Source organism: Pan paniscus, chromosome 13 (genome assembly GCF_029289425.2).
Source record: "Pan paniscus chromosome 13, NHGRI_mPanPan1-v2.0_pri, whole genome shotgun sequence".
NCBI classification, from domain to species: domain Eukaryota; kingdom Metazoa; phylum Chordata; class Mammalia; order Primates; family Hominidae; genus Pan; species Pan paniscus.
The window spans coordinates 129,893,164-129,911,207 of NC_073262.2; the positions used below are offsets into that span (position 1 = coordinate 129,893,164).

At 39.4% G+C, this 18,044-nt stretch overlaps 1 protein-coding gene and 1 long non-coding RNA gene across 4 annotated transcripts in view; one reads left to right on the forward strand and one right to left on the reverse strand.

Moving 5' to 3' along the window:
* The window catches only part of COL4A3 (collagen type IV alpha 3 chain), a 148,659-nt gene that overhangs the window by 108,418 nt on the left and 22,197 nt on the right, over positions 1 to 18,044 (forward strand). The window contains exons 27-37 of the mRNA XM_003821829.5: positions 2,200 to 2,292; positions 3,265 to 3,369; positions 5,613 to 5,710; positions 6,264 to 6,414; positions 6,768 to 6,881; positions 8,234 to 8,401; positions 9,637 to 9,726; positions 10,081 to 10,215; positions 14,995 to 15,093; positions 15,841 to 15,930; positions 16,585 to 16,724. Of these exons, the coding sequence (XP_003821877.2) occupies positions 2,200 to 2,292; positions 3,265 to 3,369; positions 5,613 to 5,710; positions 6,264 to 6,414; positions 6,768 to 6,881; positions 8,234 to 8,401; positions 9,637 to 9,726; positions 10,081 to 10,215; positions 14,995 to 15,093; positions 15,841 to 15,930; positions 16,585 to 16,724 (1,283 nt within the window). The remainder of the gene's footprint in view (positions 1 to 2,199; positions 2,293 to 3,264; positions 3,370 to 5,612; positions 5,711 to 6,263; positions 6,415 to 6,767; positions 6,882 to 8,233; positions 8,402 to 9,636; positions 9,727 to 10,080; positions 10,216 to 14,994; positions 15,094 to 15,840; positions 15,931 to 16,584; positions 16,725 to 18,044) is intronic.
* LOC117979478 (uncharacterized) overlaps positions 1 to 18,044 on the reverse strand; it is an 89,868-nt gene that overhangs the window by 39,021 nt on the left and 32,803 nt on the right. The window lies entirely within an intron of this gene.

Sequence of the window (18,044 nt, forward strand, 5' to 3'; positions counted from 1 at the left end):
GCACTCCAGCCTGGGCAACAGACTGAGACACTGTCTCAAAAATAAATAAATAAATAAATAAATAAATAAATAAATAAATAAATAAATAAATTTTAAAAATCACTTTAAAGGGTAAGACCCAGTAAACCTCTAAATCATTTTGTAGTGTCTTCCCTCATCAGTAAAACTTTTTGAGTGCACAGCCTTACATTATATGTTATAAATGTATGCATCATTTCTGTCCACACATGTATGTAAATCTTATTTTATGACTTTATATTAAATAAACAAATACATATTTATGTTTATCTGCACCTTACTTTGGAGCTGCTTTTTTTTTTTTTTTTTGTCTGAGATGGAATCTTGCTCTGTCGCCCAGGCTGGAGTGCAATGGCACAATCTTGGCTCACTGCAACCTCTGCCTCCCAAATTCAAGTGACTCTCCTGTCTCATCCTCCCAAGTAGCTGGGATTGCAGGCACCTGCCATCACGCCAGGCGAATTTTTGTATTTTTAGTAGAGATGGGGTTACACCATGTTGGCCAGGCTGGTCTTGAACTCCTGACCTCAGGTGATCCACCTGCCTCGGCCTCCCAAAGTGCTAGGATTACAGGCATGAGCCACCATGCCTGGCCGAAGGAGGCTGCTGTTCTAATCCAGGTACTAGCAAACGGTGGTGGACCACAGTCCAAGTCCAGCCCACTGCCTGATTTTGTATGATCCTCAAGCTAAGAATGGTTTTCACATTTTCAAATGATTGAAAAAAATGTTTAATGATGTTTTGTGATGCATGAAAATTACATGAAATTCAAATTAGAGTATCCATAAATAAAGTTTCTTGGAACACAGCTGCACTCCTGTATGTACTGTCTCTGGCTGCTTTTATGCTACAATGGCAGAATTGAGTAGTTGGGTAGATTTGAATCACGAAGCCTAAATTTCTTACTATCTGGCCCTTTACAGCAAAAGTTTATTTAGCCCTGTTCTAATCCATCACCAAATGCTCTGTTGTTGTTGTTGTTGTTGTTGTTGTTTGAGATGGAGTCTTGCTCTGCCACCCAGGCTGGAGTGCAGTGGCGTGATCTCGGCTCACTGCAACCTATACCTCCTGGATTCAAGGGATTCTCGTGCCTCAGCCTCCTGAGTAGCTGAGATTACAGGCACACACCACCAGGCCTGATTAATTTTTGTATTTTTAGTAGAGACGGGGTTTTACTATGTTGGCCAGGCTGGTCTTGAACTCCTGACCTCAAGTGATCCACCCGCCTTGGTCTCCCAAAGTTTTGGGATTACAGGTGTGAACCACCACACCCAGCCTCTTCTGTGATTTCTAAGTGTGAATCTTTACTAAAGGATTCCATTGTCATAAAATATATTATTACCAAAATTGTCCCATCACATACTGTAAACCTATTTTTTTCTATAAATAAATGACTATATGGACAACACTTTATCACTAAACATGTTTTTAATGTTTGCCACTGTGGTCAGAATATTATCTCGTGTCCTTATCTGCTAGGTAGGCATTCTCTCCCCCGCAACAGATGAGGAACTTATCAGAGAGGTTAAGAAAAGTGTCCAAGTTTACAAACCGACGTCAGCCTTGCCCATATCAAAACTTACTGTTTTGTTCAATAGCCTTCCTGTGGAAACTAGCCACCCAATAAATAAGTATCCTATCAGTATTCACCAACGTTTAAACTTAATTCCATATTAGCAATTTTTTGGAATAGGCTCTTTTCAATAGACCAGCATGTTGGGCTATTAATTTCCCTTTTAGAAAAAAAAAAAAAGTGCAGCTCGCTGCCGTGCTTATTTAATTTTACATAAACACATTCTTTGAGGCTGAAGCAAATCTGATTTTCAATGTGAAATAAAATACAATAACTGTTCTTGGAGTTATTTATAAACAGAATTTGTCTCTAATCCTAATGTAAGAGGGTAAAGTTAGGACTGTCATCTGTGAGTTATCTCAGAGTAAACAGGAAACAGGTTAAAACAAAGTTTAGACGATTGTCTAAACTTATAAATATTTGTTGATTCAATAAGAAAGTTTCTATGGGCTGGTCGTCCTTAAGCTAGTTTTGAAGTCTGTGAAAACAGAGGTTATTTTTTATTTTTTGGGGATATGTTTATAAACCCTTTATAATCGTATTTTCCCCTATCGTCTAAGACAAGCTTCAATATATACCCCAATCTTATGACCACAAATTTCCTTAAGGCCCTAGGGGAGAGCTCAGTGTTTCAACACCAGTTCCAGGCCTACCAGGACCTCCAGGGCCCCCTGGCCATCCTGGCCCCCAAGGTCCACCTGGTAAGTATCCTCTGCCAAATCTGGTGCATGGCATCAGACACAAACAACACCCTCACTCTCTTGGAAAAATACTGTCCCCATTATAAGGAAAAAAATGTATTCATTGGCTCCAAAAGAGAGCACAGGGCAGTGTCTTACCTGATAAGCAAGCAGGCTGGGGACTTGCTATAGTTCTCTGAGGTTATCCAAATTATTCTCACTGGTGCTTCTGATATAAAGGTTCCGGAGGAGAACCTACGTAACTACTTAAGAGGAATTTTAGAGCAGAAAAACCTTTATGGAGTTTTGGTGGGGGAGCAAGTGATGTTTGCCCACTGGCAATTCATCAGGATATTTTCCATAGCATCTTCATTTGAAAACTGATTGTCTTTGCCAATGTGATCTAAAACTGAGTTTTGCATGCATGGAGGGAGACTTACATAGTTCAAGACATCTAGAATATTTCCTGTTAGGAATTAAATTATATTGACAAAATTCTTTGCAGTTCCTAAAGATTAGTCCATTGGATAGGGACAGGGAGGGGGAGCATATGATTGGGGTTGTGTTAAAAATTTTTTCTTGGCCGGGCACAGTGGCTCACGCCTGTAATCCCAGCACTTTGGGAGGCCGAGGCAGGTGGATCACAAGGTCAGGAGTTCGAGACCAGTCTGGCTAACATGGTGAAACCTCGTCTCTACTAAAAATACAAAAAATTAGCCGGGCGTGGTGGCGGGCACCTGTGGTCCCAGCTACTTGGGAGGCTGAGGCGGGACAATGGCGTGAACCCAGGAGGCGGAGCTTGCAATGAGCTGAGATCGCGCCACTGCACTCCAGCCTGGGCGACAGACCGAAACTCCATCAACAGAAAAAAAAAAAAAAAAAAAACAATGTGCAAAAGGGATAGGACGACACAGAGAACTTAGACATTTTCTTTTAAAACAAGATGAAGGAAAGTTGCTGATGTGGAGATGCATATGTGTATTTGTTTCTAAGGTATCCCTGGATCCCTGGGGAAATGTGGAGATCCTGGTCTTCCAGGGCCTGATGGTGAACCAGGAATTCCAGGAATTGGATTTCCTGGGCCTCCTGGACCTAAGGGTAAATTTAAAATTTTTTCAAACATAAAGTTTGTTGTGGATATTTAGAAGATGTTCATATGTATAAATAAAATGAGTAAAATACAATATGAAGATATAAATAGGATATAAGATATAAAATGAGTAAAATAGGAAATATCCATAATACTCTTTAAAATGTTTTCTGGCCAGGCGCAGTGGTTCACGCCTGTAATCCCAGCACTTTGGGAGGCCAAGGCAGGCAGATCACTTGAGGTCAGGAGTTCGATACCAGCCTGGCCAACATGGTGAAACCCCGTCTCTATTAAAAATACAAACATTAGCCGGGTGTGGTGGCATGTGGCTGTAATCCCAGCTACTCAGGAGGCTGAGGCACAAGACTCTGTCTCAAAAAAAAAAATGTTTTCCAAGAGCCATAAATGGAAAAAAATCTTATAATAATGTTAGGTGAATTAATTGTATTTTTAAAAACACAGAGAAAAGAACTAGAAGGAAATTCACCAAAATGGTAACAGTGAATCTTGATTGTTGGATTTTAAAGACATTTTTGATACTTCTCAGTAAATGCCTGCACCTTTTACATGTATACATTTCTTTTCTTTTTTTTTAATAAGAAAGGAACTATTAAATCACAAATGGCTGATTTTCCCATAAACTCCAAAATAAATTATGGAAATTATTTTCCTTTAGGGAAAAAAATGCTGTTTCCCCTCAAAGAGGAAACACTCCAAAAAAATCTAGACGCTGAGAGCTCACACAATGACATAAGCCTGCCCACTGACAAGTACATGAAAGTCCTGTCCAGGATGGCATATGAGTAACCTGAGTCCCTGGATTCTCACATAGAACTGCAAGTTTTATGACAATTTCATGTTTGTTACAATATTCTTTAAAATGTTTGTCAAAAATAGCATCCTTGTTTTGGTGTTTCAGCTCTTGGATTAGTATGTCATCAGTGTTTATTATACATTAATTTTGCCCAAATATGAGAATATTGATTTCAATTTATGAGTATTTGAAATGGAAAACATAATCACATTTCTCCTGGAGTCTTAAGAATGGCTTTGAGTCCAATTTCTTGGTTTTCTTCCTAATGATCTGTGAAGTAAGGGAGTCTGCCTCACATTTGTACTTCATTCTTCTTGGACCCTGCATTAATAAATTACATCCCTACTTTGTAACTCTAGGTATTGACTCTCTGGAAGAAGACTGTTGACTGTGGGAACCAGAACTAGCCCAAGAGCTCCTTGAAAGTGGAGATTTACAATTTCACAATTGAATCTAATGAATCCCATGAACTAACTGCAAATTAAATATTGGTCAAATTAGGGTATGAAGGAACTCTCTGAATGCAGCCTTGCTTCACGGTGGCTTCCTCTTCTGAACCAGAGAACACAGTAACTGTGTTGACCCCTTTCTCAAGTCACCTACTATAAATGCATAAGAAGTTAATCCCTTGCATGCAATGGATGCTATAGGGCATTAAGACTTAATTCTTTTAAGCAACCCCTGTTGAGAAAGGCTACCAGGGGTGCTGAAAACGTTCTATATCTTTTTTTTTTTTTTTCTGAGACTAAGTTTCGTTTTTGTTGCCCAGGCTGGAGTGTAATTGGCACTATCTCAGCTCACCACAACCTCTGCCTCCTGTGTTCAAGCGATTCTCCTGCCTCAGCCTCCCGAGTAGCTGGGATTACAGACATGTGCCACCATGCCTGGCTAGTTTTTTGTTGTTGTTGTTGTTGTTTTGTTTTGTTTTGTTTTGTATTTTTAGTAGAGATGGGGTTTCTCCATGTTGGTCAGGCTGGTCTCGAACTCCCAGTCTCAAGTGATCCACCCACCTTGGCCTCCCAAAGTGCTGGGATTATAGGTGTGAGCCATCATGCCCAGCCAAAAGCTCTGTATCTTAATCTAGGTCATGCTTACATGAATATATCCATATATAAAAATCCACTTACCTGTACACTGTATGTAAAAAATACTTCAAAAACAAAGTCAAATGGTCAACCAGCATCAGTGGTTTGAAGAATTGCTGAATCAAAATCATAGCCCTACTAAACAACAAAATAGAGAAAGTTATTTTTTCAAATAGGAACCAATGTAATTTGATTTGGAACTTTTAAAAAATTGCTAATTTATCAGTTGGTTTTATTATCATTTAAATTTTCATAAAATCATCTCTAGCTGGTTGAGAGATAAGAGAGTTACTGCTCAGAATATTTCAGTAAGACTAATCCTACAACAATGTTTATTGTTTTTTCTCTGTAGGAGACAAAGGTTTTCCAGGTACAAAAGGATCACTGGGTTGTCCTGGAAAAATGGGAGAGCCTGGGTTACCCGGAAAGCCAGGCCTCCCAGGTGCCAAGGTATGCAAAAATTCAAGCTGTCACAGAAGAGAGGGCGGGTGACCATTAACTGGCCAGTTTGTATGCACTTATCTGGCAGAGCACTCTAGATGTAGAAATTATCAATATATTTGTAGATGATGAAGATATTAAATTTTTTAAATGTTTCTCTGGATCATCTTCCATTTTAGAAAGGAAAACATAAGATGTCAGAATGCAGATTTCATCTTGATATCATCTTTAATGGTTTCATAAATAATCAGAGTATTTAAAATGGGACAACTCTAGAAAGAAATGTGGTTAGCTATGAGAAAAACTATCAAAAGTAAAAACATCTAGATTTTTCTCTTTATAGACAATCCCACAGTCTTCTGAAAAAGTGGAGGCTACATATCCTGAAGTATTATTAAACATAATCTTATAGAAAAGTCAGCAACTAGAGCTCAAAAAGGAAAGTTGATGACCTGGTAGTGGCTATGCAACAGGGACTTAGAGCCTCCATAACAGAGACCAGTCAATTATCAGTGAAGATTTGGAAGCACTATATAGTAATAACACAATTTCTGTGCTATAGGGAGAACGAGCAGTAGCCATGCCTGGAGGACCAGGAACACCAGGTTTTCCAGGAGAAAGAGGCAATTCTGGGGAACATGGAGAAATTGGACTCCCTGGACTTCCAGGTCTCCCTGGAACTCCAGGAAATGAAGGGCTTGATGGACCACGAGGTACAATAGCAAGTGTCATTACTTTTCTCCACTGTGAGCTCTGCTAAAATGCAGCAAACTGAATGTGAAGGTGTTCTAGGGATGAAGAATTCTCAAATAAAACTTCTAGTTCAAGAAATAGAATCTGTGGAGCCTAATTATTTTCCCATCCAATGTTCCTGACCTACCTTTCTTCCTTCTTTCCTTCTTCCTTCCTTCTTTTTTAATGAGTGCCCTCTAGAAAAGGCATATTAATGGTAGTAAATATAGATCTGATTTAGGTGGAAAAAAAGTTAACAGAAGAATGATTGGTACAGCAATACCAAGACCTTAAGTTCTAGCACCTGGGGATATACTTGTGCTTTCTTTTGCAGGAGATCCAGGGCAGCCTGGACCACCTGGAGAACAAGGACCCCCAGGAAGGTGCATAGAGGGTCCCAGGGGAGCCCAAGGACTTCCAGGCTTAAATGGATTGAAAGGGCAACAAGGTAGGAGGAGGGCCTCAAAACTGGCCACCAGAAGGGCAGGAGACATGAGACTCCTGCTCTGTGCTTTGCTGCTTAACATGGGAACTGTCCAGCAACAAGTCCTGACCACTGTTCAATGAGAAATACTTCAGAAGTGTAAACCTTGCTGTCATGGGTTTGTTGCACACAGTAGTGTGTACCACCTATAAAGGAAGAAACCTGAAGTTAATATAGTGAGTTGCTTTGTGTCTTTTATGCAAGAAAAATATGAATGCTGAAGACAGAGATTGGTGTGTGTTTACATATATTTATATACATATTAAATTCTCAGAAAACATTTTACCTTTAATATTTTCATAAATATATTAAAGTGGTAAATTTATCCTTATTATTAAAATAGGGTAAATGTATGCAATGATACCAGTTTAAAAACTTATAAACTAAAATATGTAGTTGATTGTTTTACATACAATATAAAAGAAAAAACATGAAAATAAATCTAAATGATGCAGACTAGATGTTCCAGATGATGGAAAACTTTATGTTTTTGGATCCTCTCCATCAGATCTGATGAACTGTTCCTGGAAAAATGTATTTAGAAATCAGTTAATGTCTGTGGTCTATCATACTGCTTATATGTTCACAAATAAATTTTTGACCAAGACCTTAACTGTTACAGTGGCATTATTATTTTTTCCAGAGGCATCCAGTGGCTTACTTCTATGTGAACGGCTCTGTATGTCTTCTGCAGGAAACAGAGTGAGCAGCACTCATAAGGTGCAGTCCCAGAATGTGTCTGCAGGACTAGAAAATAGATATAAAGACTACACTTGTATTACTGCATAAGTCATTGGAGCAGAGAATGTTAGAGCCAGAAGGGAGCTCAGAAATTTTACAGAGGGGACATTAAATACATACACACACACATGCGCACGCATGCGTAAGTGTGCAGTTACCCCAAATCACAAAGCTAAGTATTTACAGCCATAAAATATTTCTAAAGTGGCCAGGCGCAGTGGCTCATGCCTGTAATCCCAGCACTATGGGAGGCCGAGGTGGGCGGATCATTTGAGGTCAGGAGTTCGAGACCAGCCTGGCCAACATGGCCAAACCCCATCTCTATTAAAAATACAAAACTTAGCTATGCATTATGGTGCACGCCTGTAGTCCCAGCTACTTGGGAGGCTGACGCAGGAGAATCACTTGAACCAGGGAGGCGGAGGGTGCAGTGAGCCGAGATCGCACCACTGCAATCCAGCCTAGAAGACAGAGGGAGATTCCATCTTAAAAATATATATATATATATTTCTGAAGTTAGTAGGGGAAAGCATTTGTGGGTTAATTCATTCATTCATTCATTTATTCATACACAGGCAGAAGAGGTAAAACGGGGCCAAAGGGAGACCCAGGAATTCCAGGCTTGGATAGATCAGGATTTCCTGGAGAAACTGGATCACCAGGAATGCCAGGTCATCAAGGTGAAATGGGACCACCGGGTCAAAGAGGATATCCAGGAAATCCGGGAATTTTAGGGCCACCAGGTATCCTTTTTTGTGTTTCTATTTTTCTTCTTATTTCTTCTTCTTCTTAAGGTGGCTCTGTCAACTGTACATAGGCATACGCTTTTTACTCTATGCTTTTACTTAATATAAGGTTTTCCTTCTAAATTATTTGTAAGAAACCAGGGGCCATGGTGCAGGGAAACGGTGGTGGCAGGATGAACAATTACCCAGAATGTGGCTATTTTTGCTGTGTAATCCTTTTTATATACGACTACTATAATATACTTGCTAGTATTTTGTTGAGAATTTTTGCATTTATATTGAGAAGGGATATTGGTCTGTAGCGTTCTTGTGATGTCTTTGGTGTTGGTGTCAGAGTAATGCTGGTCTGATGGAACAAGCTGGGAAGCGTTTCCTCCTCTTGTATTTTCTGGAACAGTTTGTGAAGAATCGACGCTCTTTAAACATTTGGTAGAATTCACCAGTGAAGTTATCTGGGTCTGGGCATTTCTTTTTGGGAAGTCTCTAAATGACTAATTCAATCTCTTCATTTCTTATAGGTATATTCAGGTTTTCTATTTCTTCTGGAGTCAGTTTTGGTATTCTGTTTCTCTAGAAACTTGTCCATTTTGTATAAGTTATCTGATTTGTTGTTGTTGTTCATCATATTTCTGTATAATTGTTTTAATTTCATGGCTATGTTTATTGTTTATATGTTTGGGGAGAATATTCTGTTCCCCCATGGCATAAGGACCTCACCGATCTCCCCTCCGGAAAAGAGCCTAAAACAACTTAATCGACACATTATCCTTTCATTCATGTTATTGGGCTACTATCACATGCCAGCATTCTTCTAGGCCCTAGAGACACATCAGTCAGTGGACAAGTCTCCCCTTCTCATAGTAGAGGAGCAATAATAGAAATATTTAAAATCTAAGTTCAATTTGAGACAAGTGTTATGAAGAAAATAAAGTGAAGGGATAGAATAGAAAGTGACTGGTCAGGGGCTGGGAGGATGGAATGCTCCAAAACTTCCACATATGCTATCCTCATCCATGAATATGATTTGCTACCAATCACTTCCACATAGGTGAGTTTAGAAGACCATTTACCGACCCATCTCCTAGACTAATACAGTAATTGTACTATGTACAGAGGCCATTTTTTCAACTCCCAATCTCTGCTTCTAAGTATAATTTATTTTAGTATATGGAATATTTTGCTTTTCTCACTCTGTACAACACGTGCTGCTTTGTGTTAATTTGTTTCCATAGGTGAAGATGGAGTGATTGGGATGATGGGCTTTCCTGGAGCCATTGGCCCTCCAGGGCCCCCTGGGAACCCAGGCACACCAGGGCAGAGGGGTAAGTGATAGAGTGTCTTTCTAAATAGCAGGAAGCATAAACAATGTTCATTTATTTTGCAGCAAAAAAAGTTATGTTTCATTGGAGGGAAAAATAGTTCTGAGAGAGCAACAGTATTTGATTTGGCTGTTTTCTGTGTTCCTTTTCTCCATTTGAATGGAATCCTGTTTTCTGTAGGCTTACACCACTACCCTTATGAGGCTGCCTGCCTGGGGAAACTATTTATCAAGTTCTCAGCACTGTTAGCCTTTTTTGTTTGATTTGTTCTGTTTTATAGTAAGCACTGCCAACTTTTTAATCCCTATGAACTACTTGAAGAATTAAGGACCTGATGTTGTTACTCCTGTCTGTTAGGGAGCCCTGGAATTCCAGGAGTAAAGGGCCAGAGAGGAACCCCAGGAGCCAAGGGGGAACAAGGAGATAAAGGAAATCCCGGGCCTTCTGAGATATCCCACGTAATAGGGGACAAAGGAGAACCAGGTCTCAAAGGTAAAGAATTGCTTGTTTGGAATCAGGACATCAGAGCTGATTCTTGGGCTAATAAATTATCCAGGCAAATCCATTTAGTTGACAAATAAGGACAGTGAGGGCCAGTGTTTAGTTACCTGCCCATCACACAGCCGGTTGGTGGCTCAGCAGGCACTAGAACTGAGTCACCTTCCATGACATGTTGCCTCCTCAGTGTGTAACATTTTTATTTCTAAGTTAATTCTGCATTTTAATTTGCTATATTTAAATCATCAGCAGTCAGTTTTTAAATTATAAGCCTCAAAACTCCCTCTTTGCCAAGTATGGGGAAAATTAAACCCTTAAAAAAATTCCACATTAAAAAACTTTTCTGGCTGATGTTGAAACCTCCATCTCAAATTCAACTTTATTCTGTAGACTACCAGAATAATATTTTCTGATTCTATCTAAAAACTTCTTCTCCTGTTCAAAATCCTTTGGAGAATAATTACTAAAAAGAAATGCTTCAATGAAAATTTAACCCTTTAGAAAGACTGTTGTTAGATGTGGCTACTAGGCTAAAATTCAAACCCATTCACATTATTTCAAGTTATTTGGGCCCTTTTTATGGCAGTTTTCATGATATGATCAATACAACCAATATAAAACCAAATTTTCAGAAGCCCTCCCTTGCAGTCTTCTTGACCAATGTAATCCCAAGCAACTTTAGAAAAACAGAGAACTGCTGGGTAAAATATTACATTTGCAGATCAGACTCTCATAGCAGGAAAGGAATAAAAGAAAAATGTATCATGGCAAGAAAGGAAAAAAAGAAAAATGTGTTTGCAGTTGCAAAACCATGTTAAGTTTTGAGATATTTGAAATGACTTTTGAGAAATGAGACTGTATTCAACAAATATTTATATGCGTGGCACATGAGGATGTAACAAACCTTCACATGTACTGCCAAACCTAAAAAAAAAAAAAAAAAAAAAATTTGCACAGGGTGCTGTAGACTACAATATAAAGGCTGACTAACTGGCAAGTTAGGAAGTAAAGGCCTTCTATGTACATAGTCCTCATCTAACCTGGTGTTGAAGAGACACTTTAGTTCTGGTACAAAAAGAATATTGCATTTCATTTTTAGCAATGAAAAAGAAAGTAATGCGACTTTTATAAAACTCTGCTAGGACTAGTCTAAGCTAAGATATGAAAAAAAAAAATACTGGCACCAGTCTCCAGTCCTCATAAACTGTCTGCATAGACACCACTTCACTAGACTATTTTAGATTATTTAAGTAGTGTTAGAAACATTTTGGAAAAAATATGAATAGCATATCTCTGCCTACATAAGCAGAAATTTGGCGCTCACAGTATAAATGCGCAGTGAGTACTAATTTGCAATTGAAGAATTCCTTTTGTAAAGTACAGAAGGACACATGATATGGGGCTATTTCTATGCTTCCAACAAAACTCTTTTACTCACCCTAAGTACAGTATGCATCGAGGCTGTTCTGTATGTTTTCTTTAGGCTTTTCAAATGCATAACCAAGGGACACAGATTGAAGAAGAACAACAAAAAAAGAACCTGTATCTAGGCCTCCCTAATTTCAATATGATCCATTTATTTTTCTAAATCTGAATTTCTGACTTAAAGCTATTCACTTCAAATGTGGAAGAGATATTGAATATACAGAGAAGCACAATAACAAGTCACTATCCTCTCCACAAGGAGGCTGCGTGGCAGACTTAGGCATATGTAGAAAAAGATAATAAAGAACGCAAGGTGCAAATTAGCATGCTATATTATTTAACAACGACCTAAGTAGCATTTACCATGTGCAGGTACTGTTCCAAGTTTTACAACTATTGACTCATTTAATCCTCACAATAACCCTAGGAGTAGGCTGGGCACAGTGGCTCACGGCTGTAATCCCAGTATTTTGGGAGGCCAAGGCGGGTGGATCACCTGAGGTCAGGAGTTCGAGACCAGCCTGGCCAACATGGCAAAACCCCATCTCTACTAAATATACAAAAATTAGCTGGGGTGGGCGGGGTGGGGAGCCTGTAATTCCAGCTAGTCAGGAGGCTGAGGCAGGAGAATCGCTTGAACCTGGGAGGCAGAGGTTGCAATGAGCTGAGATTGTGCCACTGCACTCCAACCTGGGCAACAGAGTGAGGCTCTGTCTCAAAAAATAAATAAATACATAACCCTAGGAGTAGGTACTACTATTGCAATCATCCCATTTTACATATGGGGAAATAGGGAGGTCAAGTTACTTGCCCAATGACACTCTGATAGGAAATGGCAGACATGGGCCTCATTCTTGGCCTCCTCACTGTGCTGCCAGAGCTCTGTAGGAGTTGAGGGAAGTAGAAAATACAGCAACTAAGATAGTCAGTGAAACCTCCATAAAAGAGGACTTAAATGTTGAATAAGATTCAGATGAACAAATAAAATTCTTGGCTTAAAATCTTTCCAAGGCTCCCTGTGCTTTGAGAAGTGAAACTTCTTAGACTGACATACAAGTTTATTCACCACTTGCACTTGGCCTGTCTCTCCAGCCACATGACATTTATGTACTCAATAATTACCTTTTACTTAATAATACCTATGGACTAGGCATTTTGCTATGCCTTGATTATACAGAGGTGAACAAAGCAGACTTTAGTTTCCTAGTCATGATGAAAGTTACGGTTTAGTGGGGGAAAGAGACATAATGGGTCCATAAACATTTTCCATTTAGGCTAGGTAGTAAGTATCTTACGCTTTGTGGCTCACATATGGTCCCTGTTGCATATTCTTCTTTGCTTTTGTTTTTAACAACCTTTTAAAAATGTAAAAACCGCCAGGCGTGGTGGCTCACGCCTGTAATCCCAGTCCTTTGGGAGGCCGAGGCGGGTGGATCATGAGGTCAAGAGATCGAGACCATCCTGGCCAACATAGTGAAACCCCAACTCTACTAAAAATACAAAAATTAGCGGGCGTGGTGGCACACGCCTGTAATCCCAGCTACTTGGGAGGCTGAGGTAGGAGAATCACTTGAACCCGGAAGGCGGAGGTTGCAGTGAGCCGAGATTGTGCCACTGCACTCCAGCATGGTGACAAAGCAAGACTCCGTCTCAAAAAAAAAAAAAATGTAAAACCCGTCTTTAACTCTAAAGCCATACAAAACTAAGCCAGATTCAGCCTGAAAGCTGTATTTTGCCAACCCCTAAAAAACTGAAGTAAACAAACAGACTAAACAGTATATATCTTTTTAGATTGCAATCAATGACATAAAAGGAAAAAACAAAGGCTGTAAAACAAAACAATCTAACTCCCTGATACTCATCACTCCTTTCTACATGCTATTTTATTGTCTGGGAATCCTGTCTCATTCCAGACCTTCTTCACCCAATTAGTTTTCATTTGGTCTTCAACACTGAGCTAAAAAATACCACCTCTTTCAGAAATTCTTCCCTGTAGCATATTGTGCCCAACTCTAGTATAGAGTTTATCTTCCTGGATGATAATTATTTGTTTACTTGGCTGTCTCCCCAGTTAAACACTAAAAACTTGGGGAAAGAGAACATGATGATTTATCTCTCTGGTGCTCAGCACAAGACCTATTTATTAATTAGATGCTCCATCCATATGTGAATGAATAAGTACATATGCAGGAAAAGAACCAAGGGAAGTGAATCTGCTTGAGAAAAAGCACAAAGGCAGGCTATAGACAGACTGCAGAATGCTTCATGCTGCCGAAAGAGTTTGCAATTTACTCTGTAAGTAATAGAGATTCAGTGACTATTTATTTATTTATTTTGAGACGGAGTCTCGCTCTGTCACCCCGGCTGGAGTGTAAATGGTGTGATCTCGGCTCACTGCAACCTCCGCCTCCTAGGTTCAAGTGATTCTCTTGCCTCAGCCTCCCAAGTAGCTGGGATTACAGGTGTGTGCCACCAAGCCAGCTACTTTTTATATTTTTTAGTAGAGACAGGGTTTCACCATGTTGGCCAGGCTGGTCTCGAACTCCTGACCTCAAATGTTCCGCCCACCTCAGCCTCCCAAAGTGCTGGGATTACAGGCGTGAGCCACTGCACCTGGCCCAATGACTATTTATGAACAGGAGAAGAGTATGATCAAAGTCATGTTTTAGGGAAAGTGGAATGGTTTCCTGGGACGATTTTGAGCTTTCCAGCTGGGCAGAACTGGATTCAAATCCAAGTGTTATTAACTGATTGACACTGTGATTCTGGCCTTTGACTTACCTAATACTTTATAAATTATAATTTTAATATATGGATTGAGAATAGAATCATCTAGATGAGAATACTGTAGTGGATAACACTTTGTCTTTACTATTAAAAAATGAAGAGGTATTTAGGCTGCTAATTCTTAAAATGTTGTTTTAAAGAGTACATATTAAGATCATTGCTAGTGTTCATTGAGGAATAACTTATGCCAGGCACTGTGCTAATGCTTGACACATATTATTTCATTTAATCCTCTTCTTTAAGAGACAGAAGCCCAAATCTGCCCATGCTCTTAACATATATGCTATGCTGTACTACAATAATATGCCATCGGTTTAAACCAGGATGTGGATGGGTCTGACAAAATTTTAACATGAATTTTTGATACCTGGTTTTTTGTTTTGGGGTTTTTTTTTTTTTTGAGATGGAGTCTCGCTCTGTTGCCCAGGCTGGAGTGCAGTGGCACGATCTCAGCTCACTTCAACCTCTGTCTCCCAGGTTCAAGTGATTTTCCTGCCTCAGCCTCCCACGTAGCTGGGATTACAGTTAATTTTCTTGTTAATACCTGGTTTCTAACTTCAGGATTCGCAGGAAATCCAGGTGAGAAAGGAAACAGAGGCGTTCCAGGGATGCCAGGTTTAAAGGGCCTCAAAGGACTACCTGGACCAGCAGGACCACCAGGTACAGCTGATTCTCAAATAGAAAAATATCACATTTTACACTTTCCTACATCTAAAGTAATAAAAGTTGTTTCTAGGTTTACTGGGTTTAAATATCAATTCTGTTCTGATAGTGTTCCAGCAGAAATTTGTTACTAAATTAACTAAAAGGTGTTGATAGTTGGCGTGTCGTTAACTAACATATATTAACCTACAAATAGTTCCATTTTGTCCTCAAAATTTCATTCTGAAATTGCTGATATGTATTATAAATTATAATGTATCACTATATCACATATCAGAGATGAAAATTAGAGAATGCCTTAGAAGTTTTCAGGTTTGCATCTTTCTTTTTTAAAACAAGTAACTGAGTTTACAAAATAATTTTTAAATAATTAAAGTATCCCACCATTCCTACAACCACCTCAGTAACAGAATATATTACATGGCAATAACACTTCAGGATGCAGTTGGAAATGTATTACCATATGGTTGCAGGAGCCCACTTTTTTCCCGCTGGTGTTGGTCCTAGGATGATTTTAGTGTTTGAAACCCAGGTCTGCTAACAAGAATCTAACTTGCTTTAGTTTTCCATGTTCTGGGTCCCTAGTTCCCTCTTATTTGAAGGAAAAAGGACAGCTAGACAAGTGCCCAAACCAGCCGGTCTGGCTGTTCTGCATTCATTCATGCATGCAAGCAACAAGTATTTATTAAACACATACTATGTCCAGGAACTGTGCAGGGCAATAACTATTTATTTGTTCTCAAGGCCCCAGAGGAGATTTGGGCAGCACTGGGAATCCTGGAGAACCAGGACCGCGTGGTATACCAGGAATCATGGGGAACATGGGCATGCCAGGTAATGCATAAGGTCCTGTTATGAGCCCACAAGCTCATGATGGGTGAGGACTCCAGATTTTCTGTGTTGCGTACTGTTTTGGTTTTCCACTTGGTAGAAAGCTTATATTAAAAAACTAGATTTGCAGGGCCGGGCATAGTGGCTCATGCCTGTAATCCCAGCACTTTGGGAGGCTGAGGCAAGTGGATCACCTGAGGTCAGGAGTTTGAGAGCAGCCTGGCCAACATGGCGAAACCCCATCTCTACTAAAGATACAAAAAAAATAGCTGGGTGTGGTGGCACACGCCTATAGTCCCAGCTACTCAGGAGGCTGAGGCAGGAGAATCGCTTGAACCCGAGAGGTGGAGGTTGCAGTGAGCTGAGGTCACGCCGCTGCACTCCAGCATGGGCGACAGAGTGAGACTCCATCTCAAAAAAACCAACAACAAAAAAAACAGATTTCCTATTAGACAAATACACAGTGTGCAACTAGAAAATGGGTGAGAACAAAATAAATATTGATATTATATAATAATCATCTATTGTAACTACCTGATGCAGTTGCAATTCTGAAAAAGCTATTCTTGCGAGAAAGCTTATGTAAAAGTGAAAAGTAGAAAACTTCAAGATCCTCATGTTTATCTATTTTACTCTATGTTTTCCCCCTAATTTCAGGTTCTAAAGGAAAAAGGGGAACTTTGGGATTCCCAGGTCGAGCAGGAAGACCAGGCCTCCCAGGTATTCATGGTCTCCAGGGAGATAAGGGAGAGCCAGGTTATTCAGAAGGTACAAGGCCAGGACCACCGGGACCAACGGTATATAGGCCACTGAAATATTTACATTTTAGTGGTGGAGTGAGTGCCTTGAAAAATATCAACAAGTACCCAGATTCGGTGTGGGCAGAGAAAATTGAAACTGTTACTATACTTTCAGACAGTTATTTGGATTTTTAAAATCCTATCTCCACAACAGAGGATGCTTGTCTGTCACAGAGCTGTCAACTTCTGAGAGACTCTTTCAGTCACCAAGGAATTTCTCACACTGTCTCTGCAATTTAGGTGTGCTGCCAGAAGAAGGCAGTGATTACAGGCCCATACAATCAGATGGGACAGTGGGTTTTTTCTTGTGATACAAAGTGGCCCATTTCTGCTGTACTCATCTCAGACTTAGAAAAATAAATTTCCAAACCTTCTAATAAAAAACACTTGTCTTACAAAGACTAACAAAAGATACAAAATAAAATAACTTTACAGCATCATTAGAAAGCGAACAAAATCCTAAGATACATACATTTATCTTTCTTGTTTTAGAACTTTTTCTGTGTAATGGAATGGAAATGCTTAATCTTGTTTCAATGTTTTCAGTGTTTGTGCTTTGTCAAATTGAGGTTGGATGTTAAAGCCCTTACTACTGTATTATACAAAGCAGCAACCAGATGTTTCAATAGGACTTGGCTGCTTTCTTAGGTTTATTCTCTTCCCAATTTTCTGAGTACAGCTCTCACACTAAAAGCCAGAGATAGACCACTAGAGAATGATTAATAAGAAGTTCCTATAAGCAGAAGTTGCTAACATGGGATTCCATGGACCACTGGGGAAATCTATGGGATCCCAAGAAGCCCAGCAACCTCTTGAAACTAAATGCAAAATGTTTGAAAATGTTTTTGTAGGGTAGAGTCTATTTTTCAGATTTAGATTTTTAGATTTTCAACAGTATATGACTCCAATATATAAAAATTATTACTTAGGGAACCTTCTCCCTCTTTTTGGAGACAATAAAATACCACCTTTCCTAAATATTTCCACCAGCTATAGTCTCCAGTAGTAATTGCTAAAACAAGAAAAAAATTTAGACACTACACAGACCCAAGAAAGCAACTGTTTATTACTTGGAGCACAGACAAATGTCTTTGTTCTTTATATTTAGATTAAGTCCTCAGAAAACCTGAGATTGCTTCCACTGAGATATTTGCTCAACGAAAAATCCTATTTGACTTCACACTCAATTAACTGATAGTTTCATTTAGATTTAAAGTTTTCACAGGTAACCACCAGAATAAATTTTTAGAACTGTGCATTGAACACAAAATGAGCTGGTTTTATCATGTCAGCAAAATGAGAGTAACAGAGTAGTAT